Source organism: Ammospiza nelsoni, chromosome 4, assembly GCF_027579445.1.
Source record: "Ammospiza nelsoni isolate bAmmNel1 chromosome 4, bAmmNel1.pri, whole genome shotgun sequence".
In the NCBI taxonomy this organism is placed as follows: Eukaryota; Metazoa; Chordata; class Aves; order Passeriformes; family Passerellidae; genus Ammospiza; species Ammospiza nelsoni.
Window position 1 is genome coordinate 53,200,839 of NC_080636.1, and position 24,919 is coordinate 53,225,757.

At 36.5% G+C, this 24,919-nt stretch overlaps 1 protein-coding gene across 1 annotated transcript in view; it reads left to right on the forward strand.

The window, feature by feature from the left end:
* Positions 1-24,919, forward strand: part of LRBA (LPS responsive beige-like anchor protein) — a 372,144-nt gene that overhangs the window by 274,904 nt on the left and 72,321 nt on the right. The window contains exon 47 of the mRNA XM_059469874.1: positions 6,029-6,181. Within this exon, the coding sequence (XP_059325857.1) occupies positions 6,029-6,181 (153 nt within the window). The remainder of the gene's footprint in view (positions 1-6,028; positions 6,182-24,919) is intronic.

A 24,919-nucleotide genomic window follows, 5' to 3' on the forward strand; every position in this document is an offset into this window, starting at 1 on the left:
TGCTGTTTCAGCAAGTTTATTGTAAAACTTATTAGGATAACATAATTTTAGACAGTTTTTCTTTAGATCAAGCTTTGTATTTAAAGTCTCAAAAGTTACTGAATAAAGTTGCTGTGAAACTGGCAACATGACCCTTCTATAGGAGAAATTTCATGTCATAGTAGTCACAAAAAGAGCAATGACCAGCAAAACTCAGAAGCAAGTACCTAGAAATTCAGATTTTTAATCATAAACTAGTTTAGTAAAATGGTTAACATATTTAGGATGCAGATATTTGGTTTTCATAAAAGATTTGGTTTTGTGTAAAATTGTGCTAAGATCCATAACAGGGAAATACTTCCCTGAGTTAAAAAAAAAAGAAAAAGAATATCTATTCCAAATTCAGTCAGAAGTGTGCATGGTAATCTGTGGGAATTACAGTAGATAAAAATACAGCCATCTGGATGTGTGGATCAGCAAGTTCCATCTAATGTCAGTGATCTGCCTCTTTTATAGCTAGGCATGTCTATATTGAAAATGAAGGAAATAGTTTCAATATCTGCTCTGAACTCCTTGTGTAGGTGTTTACATAACAAATTTAGAGTAAGTTATGGACAAGTTTTCTGAAGTCCAAAGGAGAAAGTATGTAGTTATACATGCAACTTTTTCCTCTTTCTATGTCAAATTAACCAAAATTACTTAGTAAATAAATATGTTCAATATATACTATCGAATACTTTTACTTAGATTGTAAGTAAAAAGTAAAATGTAAAATAACTTTATATATATATATATATATATATATATATATACACATATACATATTTAAATAGAGAGAGTAACAGGATTTAAAGTGTTTAAAGTGCTTTAAAGATGCAGGTTGTTATCCAGTGAGATATTCACTCCATAACATCTATTTATTGATCAATAATGAACAATAATGAATCAGGTCTTAATTGTGGTTATCATATGTTTCTTTAATCTACTAAATAAATATCTGGACTTTTTGTAATTCTCTTTGCTTAATTTTGAATTATTGAGCAGTTTAGTATTTTTCTCATTTTTCTCTAACCAGGAAATGTTTGAGGTATAATCACTTAGAACTTTACAGAGTGGTTAAACATTGAAAAAATTTATTTCTTCATTAAAGATGTTTGTAACGTGCTTCTTCATTAATTACCTTCATCATTTTAATGGAAACCTGCCAAAATATTTTTCTTGCAAGTTGTCTGAGTTTCAGGCAGTGTCTTGAGACAATTTCTTAGTTGACAATTTCTTAGTGAAAAGTAACACACATATAGCAGATGGAGGGAAACTCATGGGTAGTAAGAAATTATACTTCCCAGCAGTCTTGAAAATCATTTCATTGAAGTGTTATGAAAAACTGAAATTTGAGTTAATTTAATAGATTAGTATGTATTTCTTGAATGCCATTTAAGTCCCTAACAGAAGAAATAAAGTGTTGCAATATGAACAAAAGTCTAGACTTCCAATATGCATTTTTATTATTCTGCTTGACAGGTTATATATAGGCATAATATTGCTTAACAGGATTGTGAAATAATTTAGTTTGAAAATTTGGTATCTTATAAATGCTTAATAGGATTAGGGATCTGTCATTGTTTCTAGACATCCTTGGAGATCATATAACTCTGCTTCAAAATGCATCAGTCATTTTCTAAACAAAAGAAAAATAACATTTAATTGCATTAATGAAACGAAGTATTTAGTATAAATTTTTTTGCATGGTGGCCTATATGAAAATAAATTACCACTCTTAAACTGACATCCTGTCAATATTGCATTTTTGTAAAAAAATATTTTTAGTGACTTTTCCTTAGAAATCATTGTTTTTTATGTGCTATAGGGCAATGTTTGTTAGAGAAAAATTGTACTTTTGTTTTATGCAGAATTTTATAACTATTTTAATAAAAATCCTGATATGGCAGGTTTTTTTTAAAATATGTACTGAGTGTTAGATTTATGTTTATATTGTCTGTGTGCTCCTGTAGGGGGATACAGTATGGGTAAATGAAGGTGGTATGGAATGTAATCTTATCCCCCAAAGAGTTGCAGCTGGACCAATTACTAAAGATCAGGAGCAGGCCTGATGTTAACAGGCCACACCTGCAGCCAGTAAGAACAGTGTTATAAAAGAGTGGATTGGTGGGATCTGGAGTCAGATGGCTGCTGCAAGGACCAAGGACAGTCAGTGCTTAGAGGAGCTGTCTGTGAGAAACATCGAGGAGGTACCAAACTCTGGAGATGTGGAATCCTTGCACTATAATGATAATAGAGCTCTTGATATATAAGACAACATGCTCATTTTTCAGTTGTAGTGAAAAGCATGGCAAAACAACTGAAGTGTTCCTTACCATAAGGATCTCTTGTCTCTTCCTTGTAGAAATGGTGAATTCCAGCAGGGAAATTTCAAAAAGGAATTTCCGAACACAAGTCCTAAGACAAGAGCATCAACAAGTCATAGAGATGTTTTGGCTTTTTCTGTGAAATTTAAACAAAAGAAATGTGGGACAGTTTTACCATTTCTGTACATGTGCTGACTGTGGAAAATTTTAGAAGGGACTCACTCAGCAGAGTTAGAAAAAGTATGGAGGGAACCAAAATTTTTAGTTGTAAGGAAGACTTCCAGAGGGAACAAATCTAAACTGACTCGAATCCATTAGCTTGCAAAAAGAGATCCCTGAGGAAGAATGTGGTGATCATGGAGGTCTGTAGTACCTGGAAGGATGCATAGAAGTGCAAATAAGGAACTCACATTTACTGGGTTCCGCAAAACAGCTGCTGGGACCGTCCACTGGAACTGCCAGGAACCAGTTTTAGAACAGCCAAAGAAAACTGTGCAGGCAAAACTACAGACCCCACGCTTGATGATTTTACAAATCAGAAGCATGGATTAGTTCAGAACCATTTAGCTGTAAGAAGCTGACAGAATATCCATGCAGGGGCTGTATTTGCCTTGTGTTAGTCTAGTCCTTGTCACCGTTCCAGGTGAGATATTAAAGGATTCTCCATTGTGGCCTCTCATGTCTGGTCCTGCATCTTCATGTGATGTTTCTGTGAAAACATTTATTAACTCATTCCTCCTGCCATGCAAAACAAGCAAAAAGTGCGTCCATTTTTTTTTTTAACATTCTCATGTCTCCAGGAGGTTCTATTATTTCTGGAGTTGCACACATGGGTCAGCATCTGCTGTCTTAATGTCAATTCAATTTTTCTTTTTTCTTAAAATCTTCAAAATCTGATTTGAAGATTTTAAGAAAAAAGAAGACCCCACAAAACCAGTTGAGGAGGATTGTTAAGGGCTGCAGCTGCCAAATATGTGAATAAATTTGCTTACTTGATAAAAATTAATGTTTTGTGATCAGATGATTTTGCTGTTTTAGGAAAAAATTTAACTAATGTTATAATTTTCACCTGTGTAAAGACATTAAAAATGGGCTCTAAATACAGCTCATTTCCAATGGCCACATGCATCTGTTTGCACTCCCTTTTTCCATGGGTAAATGTTAGCACATGGCCAAGAGAAGAAAATCACATAACAAAGAAACTCCTTTTGTAGAAATGTATCATAATGGTGACAGTGAAATACTTTCTGAAAACTCATTTCTGGAGTAATGAAAAGCTTTATGAGAAGTTTCTAATAGTCAAACTAGTAGAAATTACAGGTAATTTTGAAGTTTCCAGCATATTGTTTCTGTGTAGCCTAATGAAAACAATGTGTTCTAAAAAGCCAAATGCTTTCTGATCTTGAAAGAAACTAATGAATAGCTGTACAGATACATATTTAAAGAAGAAATAAAAGCATTGGCAACATATGTAATGAGCTTCTATTTTAAGTGCTCAGAACCAGGGTATGGTTTCATGTTTGTGGTGTGTGCTGCTATCAAATAATAGTCCTGTGCCTCTGCCTTTTTCTTTGCTGGTTTCTGTGATGATAAAAACTGTAGCAACCTCAGTGTTACTTTTATTTTTTACAGCGCTTATCCTTGCTACATTCTTGTTCTTATGCAGTGAAATAGTTTCAAATCTCTTTTTATCAACTACTTGTTGAGCATTTGGTACAGAAGCATGTTTTTTACCCTAGTTAATTAGGGGACTGTAAACAAAAAGATGTACAATTCAAAGCCGAGCAGTGTTTCACACAAGGATGGAGGTGATAATAGCTTAATTCCTGCTTGATCTTTCCTGTCTTTGCCCTGGCTACTTCGGCTTGACCTTGCCCGCAATCTGATGACCTGCTCCTTGCACTCAGCCATTTGGAAAGCTGCTCATGCCATAGCTGACCCTCAGGGGCTATCCTGGAGACCACTGAGCTGCTGACCCATGTCAGGACTGCGTTTCAGATCTGATCTGCTGATCTTGTGGCGTGGCCACATCCTCCACCCACGGTAGACAAAGCCACTGAGGCAGTCTGATTTTTTTTTTCCTGCTTCTCAAGTGGCCTGCAGCTTGCATTTGCTGTATGGAAGACCAATTTTACACCACTCATTTGCTATGAAATACACTTCCTGAAGCAATTATGTGTATTGATCCTTTCTTTACAAAGGAAGTAAATTCTCTAATTTAGTGGCTCAATTTTTCTAAATCCATCAAATTGCTAGGTTTGTAAGTCTCAACATCAAGTTCTGCAAAAGCACCCCCAAAAAACCCAACAACCAAAAAAACCTACCCAGACAATCTACCTTTAAAATATAGGGCAGAAATATGTGTCTTACATCTTTATGGGCTTTTTCTATTAAGTGTTATACCCAGACATTGCAGATGTTTTTATGAAAGTGTATAAATAATGTTCTAATCCCATTAACTTGGATAAATTAATGTATTACCTACTGTGTATTTTATAAAATGCTTGACAACTTAGGAAGGTGCAGGTCTGTTTGCAAAACAAGGAAATAATCTGCTTATTCAAGAGGAAATCCTTACAGGTTTGAGGGTAATTTTCCTTTTTAGTATGTTATGTTCAGTTTTGTACTAGAATGCATCATTTTCTGCTTAATAATATTTTTGTTTAGCCATTACTATCACTTTGTTTTACTGAGAAGACTTAGAAATCACAATTCCTTTGCTGTTTTTCCTCAGCCATGGTAGCTGTGTCAGCAGAGATGCCAGAGCAGGCCAGCCAGGGAGGTGTAAATGCAGAGTTCCAGTCCTGTTCACCACAGGCCTGGAACATCAGAAACATCACTTGTTTACAGCAGTGATGATCCTGACAAAGAATTTAATGCAGACTTTGTAACCATGTGAAATCCCTGCCTTTTTGTCTCTTGTGCATGAAATCTTGTGTGGTTCTTCCCTGTAATTTATAGACTGGACACATAATTGTGTAAATTAACTTTATGTGAAAGAAAAATATTGACTCTATTCAGCTTTGTGGGGTTTTTTCTTTGTTTGTTTTTATGGAATGTGTGGCATAACTCCAGGTATTTTGGAATTTACAAAAAAACTATTTCTGGACATTGAACAATCTTAGGTAATAGCCTAAACATTAGGTTCTTAGACCTTTTACATTAGAGAGAACAAGACTATAACTGGGTTTCACACCTTTGTAATTAATATCTATGATGCTGTAGATTGTCAACTGTAGATTGCCATTTCTGCATTTGCATTTTAAATGTGTATTGTACTAAAATGTGAAAGAATCAATTTTCCACAACTTTTTACCATCATTGATTGTCTATACCTTTCTGCTAAATATTATCTGTGCCATGTGATGTTCATTACTTTGTTTTTTTTAAGTTTCTCAGTGCATAACATGCAACCAAAACCGATTTTCTGACATTTTAGTTTTATAGCCTGTTGTCTCAGTTCTTTGTCATGTTAAAAGCATGCTATGAAGTCATCATATCTACAGGTTTGAATTCTAGAAATTGCAGAAGGGGGGACCCTTCTAGGGAAGGAGGGGGATGTCTGTGGGAGAATTTTATATATTCTCTTTACTTAATTCCATCCTTATAGTTACTTTTTTTAACGTGACACAGTGCATCCTCTGACAGAATTTGACATGGCATTGTTTTTCATTTATCTACAGGAATTGATTCCTGAATTTTATTACCTCCCAGAGATATTTGTCAACAGCAACAATTACAATCTGGGAGTGATGGATGATGGAACAGTGGTGTCTGATGTTGAACTTCCACCATGGGCCAAAACCCCAGAAGAATTTGTTCGCATAAACAGACTGGTAAGGTGGCTCTCTTCTATTGTCCAGTTGCTTCTGTCCTGAAAGATTCTTCTGAAATAATTTACATCTTTGCCTGAAATGTATATTTGTAATTTACAGGGAACTATGTCTGAAATTATATGAAGATACAGATTTACAAATGTAGGAAGAAGAAAGGAGTGTAGTATTCTCAGTCTTAGATTTGGTCAAAAAAGTTTGAATGTGGTCTAAATGTACAGGAGATTTTACCCTTTTTCTATGTCAGCTCTTGTGGTTCTAAAGAGCTAATAAAATCATCACTTGACAGAAAGCTTGAAAAAGCTTGTTTGATCATAAAAATATTTGTGATTTCAATGTGATTTTGAGGTTTCTGAATTTTAGTGTCTATATGACTCCAAAGAGGCATTTTCAATCTTCTGCCACCTCTTCTATTAAATTGATATTTTTCAGAGCCTTTTTCACAAGAAAATCAAACTAAATTCTCCTTTGTGTGTTTCATTCTCAAACCTGTGTTACTGGTTCTCTTCCCTGTTTTGGGAAATGCAGTTGTTAGCACTGCCTATCTTCACTGTGCCTTCTGGGCAGTGAAATGAATTATGGAATAGCTATTACACTATCACTGCTGGTGTTTCAGCACATTCTCAAAAGCTGTGTTAGGCTCTTCTCAGAATGAAACAGTTCTGCATTGATGGCGGTCTGAAATAAATAACAGAAGCTTTTCCTAGTAAATCTTGAAGAACAAGGCTGCAGTTTTATGTGGTAGCCAGCTAACTGGGAAATAGTGAATTGAGGCATGGAAACTCTCAAAAACCTTTCAGATACCAGGCTTATCAGGATAACATCCTGATACTCCTAAGTTAGGATATGGGAATTGAAGTTCTGTTGTTGGTGGCATGTCAGGCTTCATAACATTGGAGAACCTTAACATCAGAAGAAATCTCTGGTTCAGAAGTTAGTTAGAATGTTTTACACTGCACTTGTACTGGTGACATGATACCATGGTTTTCAGAAATGCTGTGTGGTCTAGATTCCTGCAGGCAGTGGTAGGTGCACCATAGAATCACAAAGAACGTTGGGTGGATTTATTGTTTTACTTCATCCACGTGTATGTGCAAATTTTATTTGAATGAGATATGAAATACAATATGAAATACAGTAACATTTAGCAGGACTACTTGGCCAACCATGTTGGAACTCAGCTTTTGCTCTCACAGTAGTGGTGATAGGTAGGGGAGGTAGCCTCACACCTCTGTGAGCTTGGCATGTGCTGGTGCTTCAGAATAACCTGGGGAAATGCCAAGCTGTGTTCTTGAGCAGACTTGTCAAAGGCACGTCTGTCAAGGTGGCCTTGATCTCTCATGACTCTGTTGTTTTAGATTTTGCATTAAAATATACTTTTATTCTATTAGTTACCGATCTGGTTTTCCCCACTGGGAAGTTAATCTCCCACTTCCTCATTGCCTAAGATCTTAGCTCTTAATTATTTTTCCTCATTTCAAGCCATGGGCCAGGTTCTCTCACCATCACCTCCCTGTGTGCTCTGACCTACCATTCCCACATTCTTCCTTCATTTCCCAATCTGCTGCTCATGTCTGCCTTTCTTGCAGCTCTCTTTGATATCTCTCTCTTGTGCAATATTGTCGGCATGAAATTTTACGGTTGTCCAGTATTAATTGCACAGAAAAAAATTGATTATTTTTTTTTTTTAAGGCTTAAGCCAATTGCAAAAGTAAGAAATAATTTATCAAGTGTTGGTATTAAAGTGTGGCAGACATCATCCAAATGATGTCAGGTGTCCTACCAAATGGGTAGGACCTACAGCTGTAGGTCCATGGTGCTGTTTCTGTAATTAGGATACCAAGTTTTGGTTGGCCTTGTAGCATTAAATTTAAGCCTCTCTGCCAATGAATTACATTAACTGCTTCTGTCTGACATAGTCAAACTTATCCAGGAGTAGTGGGCCTGGCTGGTGTAGATGATGCCCTCTGAGATCTGCCACTTTTGTAGTGGAATAACACTGAGAAAATTACATGCAAATATTAAATTGCTTTTCCTTGTTAATACTTGGTGGATTGAATACCATCAGCATCAAATCAGCATAGTTTCTTTTTCAAGTGGAATAGTTTAGGGAGAATGCTTAAAGCTCAGATCCACACTAATGTGATCAAGAAAAGCTTGCTACAATGTGGCATGGGCTGATGTATTCCGCTAATATTTCCTTGCTGTCTCCTGGTTCAGACAAAATAGGGATTACAGTATTCCGAGTGCTCGTTTTGTAAGCTATGACACACAGATATTTTTTCCCCTTTGCATTTGAGTTTACCTCTTTAAGTCCCCAGATCTTATCCAACGATTGGAGCTCATGAAATGCATACTACTTTGATCTGTGACCTTTCTGTGGTGCTAATCGGGTTCCTGATATCATTATGCCTTGCTCATTAATCATATTTCCTGCAGCCCGTCAGGCAGGCAGACAGCGCGAGCCCCCGTTTGCAGCCGCGCCTTGGCAGCTTTCTGCTTCTCCAGATTATTACAGTGTGATACTTCAGCTTCTCATAACCAGACCCACATCAAGCTGTGTGCCACAATTAAAGTCAGATGGTCCTCAGGTTGAACAGGGATATTCTGTTGCAGCTGTCTGTCTTTCTGGAACAGAGCAGCACGGGGAACAGATGATACGTAGGACAGTGCATAATAACAGCTTGTACAGTACTGGGTCAATAGCAGGGGTTCAGAGCATTAATTGACAGGCTGATAGCTGATTTAAAAGTGATTTCCAACCTATTTTTAATTCTATAAAGTGTGTATTTTAATTGAAATAGGTCGTTGCATTTTGTCTGTTTGCTCTGAGAGAATAAGCAGAATGGTGTATAATTAAAACTGGATTTTGATTGATGTAATGTTATCATGAGCTAAATGGTAGCATCAAGATGCCATTCTAAGCAATACAAAGAACTCCAAAGTGCATCTATTGCTTCTGCATATAGTTGGTATTTTGCATTAGTCTGTGGTATACAATGGCTTGTAATAACATAACTCAGTAGGGGGATAGGGTATTTTTATCTGAGACAGTCCAGATTTTGATGGAAAAGTGACTGTGTTTTTACCATTATGAAACACTATTATATACCGCTAAAGCTTAGGCATACTATGTTTAGTGCCATGAAATAACTGCTAAGACATCTGAGAATGTTTTTCAGTTTACACAGGTGCAGTTAACAATAACTATATTATTGTCTAAATTAATCATTTTATAAATAAGTGTGTAATAAGAGTTATAGTATTAGCTTAATAAGAGTAAAACCCACAAGATTTTAAACAAGATAAAATTATATTTCCCCCCCCCAACAAAACAGAAAAATCTCAATGCAACATACTGTTGCATCCTTACTTTACTATTTCTAAATTGTAGTATCCTTAGCAGTTAGTATGTGAGTGAAAGGGAGGAGGCAAACTTCATCTGATACCTAATAAAAAATACCTAACAATTTTTGGTTCTCCCATGCTTCTGAAAGGCCTACAGGAAATAGGAATGGGAAGTGGACTTGGGAGAATATAAAGAGATAGATGCTCAGATGTGGTTAGGATACAGAAGTCCTAAACAAAACCTTTAGCAGCAGTTTTCAGACACAGAAACAGATAGAACCTTTAAAACTTAGATTTTTCTGGCATCTTTTCTTGGCTTCACAGTCTTGGTTATGTTAGGTGCTCTCCTTTAGAACAGTTTTCTATTATAGAAATTTAATTTCACGTGTTGGACCTAGGAGTAATTACTGCATTCAAGCTGATAGAAATTTTAAATGCCCTTTGTATCATGCATGAAAAAGTAGACATTTACAAAGACCAAGTGAAACCCAGGGAAAAGCCCTATGCTTCCCACTGATAGTTAGGAATAGCTAAAAATCTCAATAAGGAAGTTCTGTTCTGCATGGTAAAGTAATCTATTTTGTCCTGTCATTGAAAGTTGGATGTCTGAATTGGGAAGAATTAATTTGAAACTATTAATTAACAGATAATAACTAAATTTCACACAGCTTTGATGAGCCTCAGCTTTTTGAGAATTAGATTGCTTCAATGATAATGAAGTCATTGAGGTCTGTCAAGACAGTTTTCCACAATATATCTCAATTTAGGTGTTTTAGTACTTTATTGCAGTTAGTCCTTTCATGATTTGGAGTTTATCCATTTAATTCAATACTGGGGAAAATGCAAGACAAATTAGAAAAGTGATGAGATTACTGTGCTAGACTGAAAGTTTTGAAATCCAATTTTCAAATAATTGAAAATGTAGTATTTGGAAGCTGGGATGCTTTCTGAAACAAATGAAATGCTTAAATACATAAAGATGCTATACACAAAAGTAAACATGGCAGAGCCATGAAAAGCGAAATGGAAAGGAAGGGTGGGGCAGTCATTTGCCCCAGTACAAATTTTAGTGGAGCACAATGAATCAGTGTTACGAACTGTCTAAGGTAAGAAAAATCTCCAGTGAGAATTAGAGGATCATTATCAGTTGATATGGGGCATTACTCTTTAGCACAAGCAGCTCCACCTTATACCAGGCTACATTGGAAAAGCATCATCCACTGCCAACTCTCACACAACAGTGCTCAGAACTGCAGGTTTTGTGAGTTGGGTGAAAAAACAAAACTTGGTTTTGAAAAAATTATGTCACTTTCAGTCTGTTAAAACTCTTGCTATTAGTCAAATATAGATACTGGATTAAAGCCTGGAATGTGGAATGTACTGGATTTTTTGTGTGTGTTATCTTGGAAGAATTTCTCTCTGATGTTTTTCCTGGTTCCACAGCTGTGTATTTGAAAATGTGTTACAGCAAATCATACCATAATGTGATACTATCTATGTAATTGAGGCCTAGAAGTGGGGATCACTAGTAATAGATTGCTAGATCGTTAGTTGTGTATTCCTGATAACAGCTGACTCATTCAATATGTTAAAAACATTAGAGAGCAGAAAAAAGGGTAAAATGTAAACCAGGCTTAACCAGCAGCATCAGAGTTGTAATGTGTACAGCACTTACTTTGAGATTCTGGTCTTCATAGAATTGGATGTGGTCCTAAAAAGCTGGAATGCAGATGGAGCTGTGTACACTGAGGGATGAAAATGCTTCCAGCAATCCAGGCTGATGTGGGATGTTCACAGAATTTGAGAATTTTGATATCAGTTCTTTCAGACTTTGCACTGGTACTTCAATTTCTATTTCTGATATTTGGTGACTTCTTGTGGCTTTTCTTTGAAGAATATAATCTATATACCAAATGAGATCTCTACAATATTCTCTGAATGGAGGATGTCTATTAACCCTACAAATGTTATAATTTTTAGCAAAAATCACTTTCATAAATAATTATAGAAAAGATAGCTGTAAAAGTAATCTGTAACTTTGCTTTTCCTGACAAATACTTTTATTTCTATGCTATAAATGGGCATTATGCAATTAAAATAGCTATATGTTAATGCAATCAAAATAGCTGTATGTTTAAACATAACTATGGCCAGTGAATATTAAAGCATCATGCTACAGTCATTTTATGGTTTTTCAAGATGTAACTGTGAAAAAAGTTTTGTACAGGAGGTAAGGTTCCTTGTATGAGGCCAAATAAACACTTTCATCCATAGAAGTCTCAGAAATGTAGCAGTCTAATTCCAGTAAGGAATAGTATTCCTCAGCAAAGTTGGGTGTGGAAGGTCCAGCCTGCTGGCATATTGGATTTCATCTGTACAAAAGGTTGATATTGTTTAATGCTTTTTTCCCCCCTCATCTATGGGAACAAGTCAGTCCTTGGAAGCACAGGGGCTTCACTGTGTGTGCACTTAGCAGGCAGAGGGGAGAGGGGCACAGGTGATCTCTCAAACAGCTGAAGGGAATGTAGGCTGGTGTGTGAATGAAGCAGCAGGATTCCTCCTTTCCTGGAGAAGCACTTCCATGACTCCAGTGTGCAGTTCTAGTAGTGTCTGTTTTTCCCTTTCAGTTTCTCCATGTGGAATACCAGCACTGGCTTAAAGCTGTCTGCTTTTGCATTTGGTGCATTGGTAAATCTGTGTTCCTGCACCACTCAGGGTCATCTCCTGCCAGCTCAGCACACACGTGACAATTTCATAATCTGTGTTTGTGCAGGATTTTTTCCACTTTTATAATTACTTTCCAAAAGTTAGAACCTTTGTTCTCTTTGACATAGAAACACTTGTGTGCAGGGTAGAATCAAAAAACCTGGGAAATTATGAGCAATCTTTTTATTTAATTATATCATGTACAGGTCTGATTATTGTCATAGAAAGGGAAGAATGGGACTTTTTTACCCATTCTGAAATACTTTCTTCAAATCTGAAGATGAATGTAGAATAACCTTAGCAATGCAAGCATAACCACAAATAGGTGAAATTGGTGCAGGCAAAATCCTGATCTGTTGGCATCCTGGAGGGAAAATTAAAAAAAATCATTCAATACAAGACATTTCTGAAAAGTAAAGAGGATATATTTCTAAGGGAATGTGATATATGGCCTATTAGAAAAGGTTGTGAAGATCTGTGAATAAAAAATGTAGACTAATTTTTCTGTGTGTACAATTGACTGCCTGTGTAACTTATTTTTATTGAAGTGCCATCTAAGAAATATGGCCAGAAATTCATGTTTATTTAAATCCAGTTCTGTTGGAGTTGTGGCTTTATTAATTTTCATATATGAATTTTTATTGATTTAATTTGTAAATAAGACTACAATAGAGAGAGAGTCAAATAAATTCAAGAATATGAGGGAAGTAATTAAAAGTGATCCCAAACTGTGCTTTTGAACAGAAGATAATACTGAAAGCATTCAGTTTGGGTTTCATAATACAGCAAAATAGGCTAATATTGGGAGATGGGATTTGCATAATATATATGATGGAATACACTGGAGAGATGCATCTGTAGGACAAAGTTAATACATAATAAAATATATGTGATGATGGAAAGAAACTGTTTTTTTGCATTTTCAATGAAAACAGTAACCTAGGTAGCAGATCATCATTTGCTAGTCAAAAGCCTTGATCTATTTTCTATCCATTCCATCTTTGTAAATAGAAAGAAAAGCAGAGTTTTTAAAGTCTGTTTTTTCCATAACATTTCCTTCTTCATGTTTTGTCTGAAATTCCTACCATCTCTTTAAAATGCATGCAAGTTACTTTATAGAAATTACAACCAAACTCTGGACTTCAAGAATGTAAACAGTGTAAAATTATTTTTAAAAAGTCCACACATGCTTGTATTTCAGTAATTTCTGAGAGTGGGATAGATGCCAGTCTTCCTGAATGAAGAAAACTTAAAGGACTCATAGACAGTTTGTCTTTGCTATTGTGAAAAAATAGTTAAAGAAGCTGGTATCATAATTTGACAGACTTCATAATTCTAAAACTTTAAGGTCTTGAATAAGGCTAGCCTAATTCTTTCATTTTAAAAAAAGCCATAACCTATCACATTCTAAAAATAGTTCTAATTAATTTCCAAATACTTATGTGTAATGTATCCATGTTAGTGGAGTCTGAACTAAGCTAGGTGAGCTGGAATAAAACTAAAACATAGAAATATTTTAACTGACAGCAAATTTAAACAAGGAGATTTAACAGTAAGAAAAGCCTAGATGCATGTATAAGGGTCAAAAGGAAATAAAGCCTAAACTAAAAGTATGGACTGTAAAGAGATTGATGGGGTATGCAGATTTCCTAATGAGGTAAAAGAATTTACCATAGAAAAGATAAATATTAAAATGAGGAGAATGTTATGCAGTTGGGAAAAATGATAGAATGTTGAATATAACACAGTTTGAATAGATACAGTTAAAAAAACAAAACTTAAAGTAGGTATATTTGCTTTTATCCAAAAATAAGATTATTGGAAGCAATCTAGACAATTAAATTTGCTTTCAGCTCTTCTGTTGTGTGATGTTGTAGAACTGGTGTTTGAAAGCGAGTCCGTCGAGGACATTAAAGTTATTACTGTGTGAAATGAAGTGGGAAACAATTGTGCTGGAGCTACTGCCCCATTTAACAGGTGTTCACTAAATCTGTCTTCTCTTTGTCTGTTCTGCAAATGTTGTGCCTGGACTGATACTGCTGAAAATGTATCAAGAATTTTGAGTAACGTGTAAAAATTGCTTCACAAGCTTAGTGGTAAGGGAGGAAAAAAAAAGTTTGAAAGGGATGGCAGCTTTTTACTCTATTTACTGAAACTTAGTCTGTGATTGGAAGTTGCCTTGCAAAGAAATATCCAAGCTGTTCCTCCTGTAAGGAGGTCAGGACTTGCATACAGTGAATGTACTGGTGAGAGACCTGGTAGGATACAGTGTTTGATTTTTTTTGTGTCTATTTATGGGCAATATGGGAAAACATTCTGGTAAACTTGAATTTGGTGTGCAGCTCAAAACAAAGTATCTGTAATAGAGTCAGTGTAGAGAAGTTTCCATCCTAAGTGTTGGAAAAGGATGTGAGGTTTTTGGCAATATTTGCATACATGGAGCTGGGGTTTTTGGCTGAAGAAGGGGAGGGGCTGAGGAAACCTGACCATCTGTGCCCTACATGGAAGGATACAAAAAGAAGTCAGCTGAGGCTTTGCTTTTGGTGCTTTTTCCTGGCAAGACTCCACTCCTGGGATGAGGAAGAGTAATGTTGCTAAAACCATCTGGGGTACAGAGAAAGCTGATGACAATGATATGGATGGAGGAGGAACTCTGGTATGAGGAAAGAGTTTCTTGTTCCTAGAAGAGATAAGAGAGAGCATAAGAAAACCTTACAGTATAATGTATAGTACTGAGAAGATGCATCAGGAAATGTCATGCTTTATTTTGTAATATGGGGACATAAAAGTTGTTCAAGAAGTGATAAATTTAACTTTGCTGCAGGGCAATATTTTTGAAAGAGTGTCTAATTAGACTCGGAAATGTAACAATAATACTCAGAAATCAGAGAGGGACATTTATACAAATAAAAGCATACTTAGTTTGTTATGTGGTACAAAACATGTAATATGAAATACAAGATCTTACATTCAGCAGTTAAGACAAGCTCAGAGAAATATATGACAGAAATAGTACCCACCTCTTCTTGCTCTAATAAATAGAAGTATCTTTTTTTTGACCTTATTAAATTAATGATGTTTTAGTCATTAGAACAGATCTTTAGGCATTATAGAAAGAAAAATCTGAAGACATGTTTCCAAAACTTAGGGGATGTATCTGAGGAGAGCTCCCCACCTCTTCTTCCTACCCCTCACCAAATTTCCCCAATTGTGTCTTTGTTCAGGGACAGATGTTTGTGGAGCTGTGCTTTTAACTGAAATAACATGAAATAACCAAAATAACATGAAAAAGCCTTTTCTAACAAAAGTTATTCTTTTAGTGACTGATTTACAAATTTTTCTCCCAGTTATGGCACTTGCGCAGCAAATGGCATAGTCAGCTTTGCTGCAGTGGAAGTACACACGTTCTCGAGTGGAAACCTCTGTTTGCTCTGTTGAAGTTATCTCATTAAGCAGCAGCGAGCAGTGTGGGCTCATGGAGCTGGCCAGGCTCTAGTTAGCCCTGATCCTGGTCCCAGTTTGATGATAGCAGCCCTGTGCTCTGCAGGGAGTATCATGCTACTGCCTGAAGAAAGGCAGTGTCAGGCTCCTGGTGATTATGTGCCTTTGCAAAAGCAGTGGGTGGAAACTGATGGAAAGGGTTGCTGCACCCCAGCCCATCTGCTCAGCATCAGCCTCCTGCTAGATGGTCCCTCACATCTGCCAGTTGTTACCCTTTAATTGGAAGTTCAGGTGTAGCCCTTTTGGTTTAAGGAGAGGCCAAACTATAGCCCATTAGTCAAGAAAAGAGAATGTACTTGGCAAAAAAAAAATGCAGGTTTTTAACAATCCAGGTCATGTTCACATGAGTCATAAATGTTCTGGGCACTTGGTTGCTTTGGTCAGATGGTTGATCCACCTTAAGTGATAAAGGACTGTGAATTCTTTTCCTAGTTTTTCTTTGTGAAGGAATTTGAGCAACCCCAGATCTCTTGGGTTGTGATTTTTATTCTCAGTCTTTATTAGTTAAAGGGAGACTTTGTAGCTAGCATAAGCAGTCTTTTTAGTAAATACTTGCTGATCTATTATCTGTATTAGTAACATTTGTGAGATGCAGAGTCAACTACAGAACCAAATCCAATGAAGGGCCAGTTTTAATTTCCTTATTTCATTCTCAAATAGCTCAAATTGCTATACTCTGTAATTTATATAAATACAATTGTTCTGCTTTTGAAGCATGAATTAAAGGACCATTAGTAAAAAACATCAGAGCTGGAGTTTCTCGTGCTTGTGCTCACCTGATCCTTTCCAGGTTAGTTTAAGTACTTAAAGAATGTTTTAGCTGCCTATCTAGGATCAGTTTGATTGAAACTTGTTAGGGAGCTCTCACTTGCCAGTGTCTGTGGCAGATCTGATGAATAGAATTTGGGAAGGGGGAAACTTTAATCAGCAACAGCGAGCAGGTGTATCTTCCATTAATGTAGCTGCTCTGTAGGAGGATAGTGGAGGGTATATCTACACAAAGATAATATTTATGTGACTCAGAGAAGGCTGGCTGAGACAGCCTGGCTTACTTCTTTTTGAGAGAAATTTTCTCTAACACTAAAGTTTCAAAATAAGCCTCCAATACAAAAGTTATATGAAATCTCAGCTTTTTTTCTTTTTTGCATTCTGAAATAGTCCTTCCTATTTGGATTTTATTTAGGTAGACTAGTATTGTTATTAAAAAGCATCAGCTTGTAAAGCAACATTAAAGATACTAATAATAGCAAAAGTATATGTGGCATTCAAATAGGTTATAAGCAGACAAAATTCTGCATTGATACGGTGACATATATATACTCTTGTGAGGTCCTTTGAGTTTGTCCTTTCCAAATGGAAGGGATTTTCTAAACTACAGTTAAATGTTGGACCTGATCCAAGTTAGTTGTTAGTGAGAGTTGAACTGGGCTCATAAAAACATGAAAGGTTCAGCAGCATGCAAATAGTTTAGAGGAAATTGATTTAAAATATTAGGAAACTCAAGTGGGTTTAGTTTTGCAATGTGTAGAATAAAAATAATGCTGGAAGCTTAATTTATAATGTTTATTTTTAATTAATAAAACCCCCAACATTCTCCATTGTTTAAAGGAAAAAAAAAACCCACACACCAAAACAAAACCTGTGTAATTGTTTTCAGGATGTTCCAGACCACATGCTAGAATAAGAATAGTGCAAAGTATCTTGTTTCTAATAATCTCTTAAAAAATAAATTGCAAATGTATAGCAGAAGACTCCTTAAGGGCAGTGAAGCTTCCTAATTGTTACTGACATTATCTCTTGCCATCTGCTTTCTGAGGCAGAATAAGAACTTTGTAATGAGGATTAGGAGTGGAGGACGGTGAAAGCATGCTCCAGGAGCTGCTGGAGCGTTCTCTGCTTTCATAATAAATCACAGGTTAACTGTTTTCACAACAGGCTTTTCATAATATATTTTGCCTAAAGTAATATAAATAACCTAAGAATTAAAATTTGCTGCATAATCTTAAAGATGTTTGATTTATATTCATTTACTTTATTGAGCCTTTCTCTGAGATGCTAAAAGCACGTGAAGCAGCCTTTACTGCATGGACTTGGACGTGTGCACTGTCAATATCCTCCCTTCACACTGATGCAAGCCCATCATGCAGACACACCCTTGGGCTGTGTGTACACCAGAATTAAACTATGAGGAAAACCCATTCCAAAGCTGCATACAAACTTAGCTCACATCCATTTTAAGATCAGTTTTGCTGTCAGTGTGGACAGATCTAAGCTCTTCACAGACTTTGGCAGATTGAGTTCCTTTCTGCCTTCATTCTTGTTTGTTGAACTGTGCCTCAGTTGCAATTTGTCCTGTGCACTAATCCTGTGTGGATTAGTGTTTTAGAATAATTTTAGAAGAGAGCAATATTTAGGTTTATTCTTTTGGGTTTAGATGTTTCTCTCTCAAATATGGAGGGAAGTTCCTTTTGCATTGTTGTAACCACTAGTGACCACTTACTGAGAAATTTTGCTTTGTGCTGAGATTCCTCCCATGGTATGTGTCATCTAACCTGATTGTGACCCATTTATAGGCCCTTGTAGCCAAGGTGTAAACAGTGTGCTGACTTGTTGTTTTTGCTACCATTTTGATATTGTGGCTGTAGGAGACTGACATGAGCTGGGCTGTGCACTTGAGATGAATGAATCCTGTGTACTCAGCATCAGTTTTGTTTCTGGCTACATCAGCACGGTCACATTAGCTCAGTTTTATTTCCAGTGCTTTAAATCCTGCTGATTTGGATTTGTTTTATGCACCCTTGTCCTGCAGCACATATAAACATTATCCTCAGTGTGGTTGGGCTGGTGATGGGCAGGCGTGCTCGGGGATCAGATAAAACCGCCTGGCAAGCTGGGTCTCGCCAGATGGCCATCTCTGGTTTATGTCACTTTTGTCACTTCCCTAACAAGAGCAAGTCCCAGTGCAGGAGCAAGGTAAGGAATGTATTCCACTGGTGTTCCCTGAAGTGTGCCACAGGGTTTCCTAGAGATGGATGCTTCTTCCATAATCACACATCTCTGACTGAAACATTCCCCTTTTACTTGCTCCTTTCATTGTGAGGTTCAGGATTTAACAAGTGAAAGAGTAAGGAAGGAGAAAAACTCAACTGAAGTAGTCCCTAAAATTTGTGTTTGTCAGGGACAGTTATAGACTGCAATGAAATGCCACATATTGGGGTTTTCCAGTCCAAAGATCACTTTCTGCAAAGAGACTAAAACGGGGAGTGTTACATGAATAGTGGCAGTGGAGCTTGCTGGCAGAAAGCTGTGATACAAGCAGTGAGGCATAGAATTTCACAAGAAATTAATGTGAAAGTATACAGCAGATGAATCAGCAGATATGGCCACATATCTTCAGTTTTTCTGAGGGCTTTTTTTCCTTTGTGTTACTGTCTGTAAACAGAAAAATGGCAGGGATTGGGGTCGACTGATAAACAGAGACAGCTTTACTGTCTCCAGTGGTTACACGGAGATCCTAATTCAGGAGCATAAAATGAAATCTATTTGATATCTTCCTGAAATGTTACGTTCATGTACCAGGTGTGAAGTTTGTAGTGAGCTCTAATAACAGCTAGAAGGTTAACACAACTTTGGTCTCCACAAAGGATTTAATCTGGAATTATCTTCTCCTAAAAAAAAAGTGCACTTTTTTTTTGGGTAACTATAATGCATGGGAAATGCAGATGCTGCAGTTAATTTTAACAAGTAAATTTTGGACACAAACATGCAGATGGCATGAAAAGCTGGATTTTTATTCTCAGTAAAAACATTGGTGTAACCTTACAAACCTTGTAGCCTCTGATATGTTCTATATGATGTGAAAACACTGAGATTAATAAAAATAGTATTTCATAGTTTAAAGCCACTGTGCTAAAATGTAGAACTTAATTTCTGGGTCACATGTGCTGTGATTTTACTAGAAATACCTTCTGATTGCTGCTGAGATAAATGTTGCTTCTGTTTTCATTGTCCTTCAAAATTCTATTTGGGATTTAAAATGTTAGAATCTGTGAAATTAAAGTTTGTATTTTCAGGAGTTAGTTGTATTACCTTAATGTCAAATTGTAGTGGTCTTCATTAACAGAAAAGGTGACTGAAAGACATGGCATTTTTAATATGGTATTTGAGAGCAGAACTGCCCCTTTGACTTATCTGATCAATTCATGCATGCTAGCTTTCCATCTTTCAAGCAGTGGGCTGTAAGCACATTTCAGGAATTTTTAATGTTCTTGGAAAAGGCTGTACATTTGTGACCCAAGGATTAGTAGATAGAGGGTAATACCTCTTAATTTGGGGTCATGAATGCTTGGCGGTCATGTGCTGACCTTACAGTCATTACATGTCTGAATTCACATCCTTCACTTGTTTGCTTTGCTAGCTGAAGGGCCTTCCCACAAAGGCAGCAATTGGAAAACTTGTAGACAGTGTATTTTGTTGTGAATTCTCTCAGAACGGTGATCCTACACCAACTACTGCTTTGGAATTTTTAATGAGGTTGGAAACCAACTGCAGATAGCATAGAAACATGTTCACATGCTATGTTGTACAATAATGGACTCCTCTTTTTCCATCTTTGGAGGGTTTGTGGAATAAGTTCATGGACTTCTGCTTGAAAAACAAAATGAAACTGTACCTATATCCAATGAATACATTTCCCTTCAGCTAATGCCTCAACACACAATGTCTAGCTAAATGATCACATGCTGCTGTTTTATGCTGACTTTATTCAGTCTAGAAGATGGACAGAGCTCATTTAATGCATTGCTCTGTTCTTTCTCCATACTGCTACATTTATATAGCTTCAAACCCTATTTATTGCACGCTGTTTGAACTCTCCTCTAAAAAAAGCATCCTACATGGCCTTTTCTTTGGTATTCACTCAGTAGTATGTGAATCATCCACAGACATTACTAAGTTACCTTTACATGACCTTCATGCGATGAGGCAAATGGATCATTTCTATTTTATAAATGCAGAGGAGACAAAAGATGCTTACCTATCATCCCTGCTAACTATCTGTGTCTATTTTGAAGGTATTAAGAGGTGGCATTTTTCAGAGTATTAAGCATTCTGCAGATTTTGAAAGAAAAGATAAAATGTTGGTTTTAGTTTGGGTCAGTTCTCATTTGCTTTGCCATTCAGCCCAGCAGACAGTTATGTTTGTATAAGTGGGTGTCAAGAAGGAGAGTCTAGAAATGGTGTGACAGGGCAGAAACTGCTTAAGTCAATATTGCAGCTGAAACCTCAGCAAATCTTGCCTGACCATGAAGTCTGGTGAAAATAACTATGGAACTAATCACTCTTTGAGAAACCCTTGCATCAAACTAGATACCCCTCAAAAATATAGATTAGCTAATGGGTAATTAGCGTTGAATTAGATGGCAGTCCTGTAGCAGGGATGAGATTCATCTTTCCAGGACAAGTTGAGTGTGATGCAAAAATCTTTTAAATACATCTCTTTTAAATACATTGAAAAATAGCATAACCACTCTCTTTGTAGAGAATGAGAAATGAAACTTTTTCATTGTTTAATGGGATCCCAGTATCTAAAGATGGAGGAGCTGTGATAAAGTTCTTAGCAGTCTTTCCACAAATAAATGGATTCTGGATTTTCAATTTTTTTTTGTTAATGTGAAGGTACAGATTATTTTTATCTATGCCCAATATGATTATTTGGCATTCCATGAATAGACAGGAAGAGGAAAGTTTGCTCTGAAGACCAGAGTCATATTTGCTATTAGATATGTCTTTCTTTTAAACTAAGGTAAAGTATTGAATATACTTTTTCCCTAATGGGGTAAATATACATGTAAACGTATGTAGATATGACTAGGTAGATTCCTTTTTTTTTCTCTTACAGAGTATGTGAGACTGGTTTGTTTTGATAGAGAAAGATGGAAAAGAATTCATTACATGTTTTTAAAACCAGAATTTCCTTTTAGGTATTAGTGGATAGTTGCTATGCAGTAACATACATAAAGGATCTTTCCAAGAAAAATGTGAAATTTATCACTCAGAATAAGTAATATGTAACAGGGGAAAAGAGGGTACTCTGAGACTTATGCTGTGAGTGCCATGTTTTCCTGGGTGAAATCAGATTTTATTGACTAGAAGTAGTCAGTAGGCTTTTATTAACAGCCATAAGCACTGCCAAAACAAGGAACTGAAAAAAGACAATGAATCTGCCAGACCTTGTCTACAGAGGTGAATGTTCCACCAGAAATCACATTACTCTGGAATTCCTGATCATTTCAGGCTTGCAGTTTTGTGGTGAAAACTCTTCACCTGCAGCAGTTGAGAGGTCAGAACTATTGTAAAAGTTCCAAGGTCTGCTTCTGTCACGTAAGAAAATATCTATGGAAGTGACTTGCCAGCAGTTTTTTTTCTGGGCCCCATGAAATCTTCCATTGAGGGTACATTTTCCTGGGTAGCAAATTTCAGCTGAGTGACACTAACCAAGACTTTGCTTAATTACCCTTTGTGGTCTCTTAGAAATATTCCATAGACCAAAGGCATCTGCAAACCACGGGTTGAGAACCACTGATTTAAGGAGGTAGCAGTAGTTAATTGTTCACGTGTCATTGTTAAAATGAGCATCAATTCAGTCTGGGGATGAACTGGCTTTTTGCTGTGACCAGTGATTATGGTTTTGTAGTGGCATAATTGCTAGTCTAATAGAGGTAACTAAGGTTAACAACAGAGATAAGTAAATATCATCAAATGATTTCCTGCTTTTAATCCTGGTGAGATAGAAAATATATTAAAAAATCCCAACAAACCTCCAGATTTGTTATGCCCTGAAGGGGGATTTTGAGTTTTACTAATACAAGGCAGATCACATGCTAGATAAGCCCTGGTAAACATAATTTTCAGGTGATAGTTTGCTTTCAGAGTATCATCCCATTAAAACTTGTGCAGGATTTTGGAGCAGAACTGTAGGAGCTTTTATTAACTGTCATAATTCTAAGGATTTTACTTGTTGATACTGAATGTGGACGTGTATGACATAATTGCTTTGGCTGGTTGAAAAATAGTGCCTATTGTAAATTGTGAATGAGTCGGTGGTCTGCAAAAACAGCTGTAATAAATTGTAAGGTATGTGTTGTGCATGCTCATTTTCCAGAAAATTTTTGAGTTGTTTCAGCTCAGAAGCTGTTTATTGGAGGGAAGGAGGGGGTGGGGGGGAGCCTTTGAAAGCACAGGCCTTTTCTGTTACTGAATAAAAATTATTTTATGAAATTGGAGAGGAATATGTGGTTATGTTTGATAGCTTTATTGCCATAGCAAATGTTGAGTGATTAAAAGATAAAAAAAAGAGCAGGTAGATATAAGTACCTAGGAAGTACATCCCTAACTTCAGGTTTTCTGCTCACACAGGTGACATGCTGGCAGCACCCCTGAGCACAGGCTAAATGCTGATTTGTCTGGGACATGTAATCTTGGATCTTGGAAATGGCAGAGAGTGTAGTGCCAGGCTCCTTGGTTAGACAGTCTCTGTCCCAGGCACTGTGTAAGGAGGAGATTCAGTTTGATTAGTACAGCACGAGAAAGAAATCATTTTGCAGGTGAACATTTCCGGCATTTGTGCCAAGGCTTTATTCTACAGCAAGAAGAGGTGGTTCTCACTTCCATAAGGATGTAGGGATGAGCCTCAGATCCTCAGAAAGCTGTGGAGCACCCAGGCCCTTGGCAGCAGTTATGGCCCTGCTTCCCCAGACATTGTGGAGTACAATCAAAACAATGGTGGCATGTAATTTACTCAGAAACATTTCATTATTCAGATGGCTGTGGAATGACCAAATCCAACTGGTATGCAGGTGCTGATCTGGTAGTTTGGAAGCAGATGCAGATCTGGTAGTTTGGAAGCAGATGCAGTTTTATAATGCAGGTTTCAGTTCATATACGGGAATGACTTAAAACAGCTATATTTTTTTCCTAGCAAGCCATAAATGAGTCCTTGGTTTGCAGTTGTATTCAATTATTTTAAAGCTATTTACAATGTATTCTATTGTAAAGCCGTGACCTTTGATCTCCAGAATGGTTGCATGTCTTTTGTGGGGAGCAGGAAGTCTTGGGGCAAGTGACACTTGCAGTGCAGTTTATTTTACTTAGACTTTGATTCGCCCCCCTCCCCCCTGTTTCTAGAACTGAAGACAAATTTCTGTTTCTATTGGATTATAAACAGGTTCTGGATAGCTTCAGCTGCTGCATAGTGCAGTGATACTTTAATTTGCTGGGCAGACATGTTTACTGTGTACTGTGTAGTTTATGAGTGTTACCATAAATGAGGTAATCTTGCATCTTGGTTTCCATGTGTGAAACATTACATGAGCTAATGCAGCTGCACCACTACTTGCTGAGTATTAGTCGACTTTATTTGGACATAAAGTTTATACTGAACTCCTTTAAATATTTGTGCTAAAACTGGTAGTGCTGCTTTTTTGATGTGTTTTATATGACACTGACAAATGCCAAGTTTCACAAAGCAATATAAGAATATACATTCTGCTCTGTGCCCCATTGTTCTCAAAAGTGGAGATTCCAGAGTGAAATAATATTAATGACAAAATTTTAAATTTATGTTCAGTTAGTGTTTTGGGGACTGGTTTATATTAAATATACAGAGGAACAGTAGCTTCCTAGCATACTGTAGCAGTCCTAAAAATATACACATTCTCCCCAAAGTCTGCATATGGAATCTTAAGTGACACATGTGGGTTGTGAGAAAAAAGAAAGTTGATTTCTGCTCCGTGTTTGGAGAAATAAAGTTTGGAGTAAAACTTTTCCATAGTCTAGTTTTGCCTACCAATATTCTTGAATCATCATGTTTTATGAAAGTCTATGTTTTTAGCATCTAGGGCTGTAGTCTCCTTACTTAATTAAAAATATTGCACATTTTCAGTTTATGTAGCTAGTTAGGAAGGTGTAATACACAGTGAGCTATAAAATATGTCAGTGTATTTTGCTAACTCTAGTATTAACACTTGCATGTAATTTCTTGGGCTGAACTTAATTTATGTTCTTCTTGATAAGTCAGAATAAGGGACATCTGTGAAGCACATTTAAAAAGACACTAAAATTATTTTATATGATTAGGTACTTATTTTTAAGTACTAAAGAAACAGGTATGTATATTTTCATTAAAAG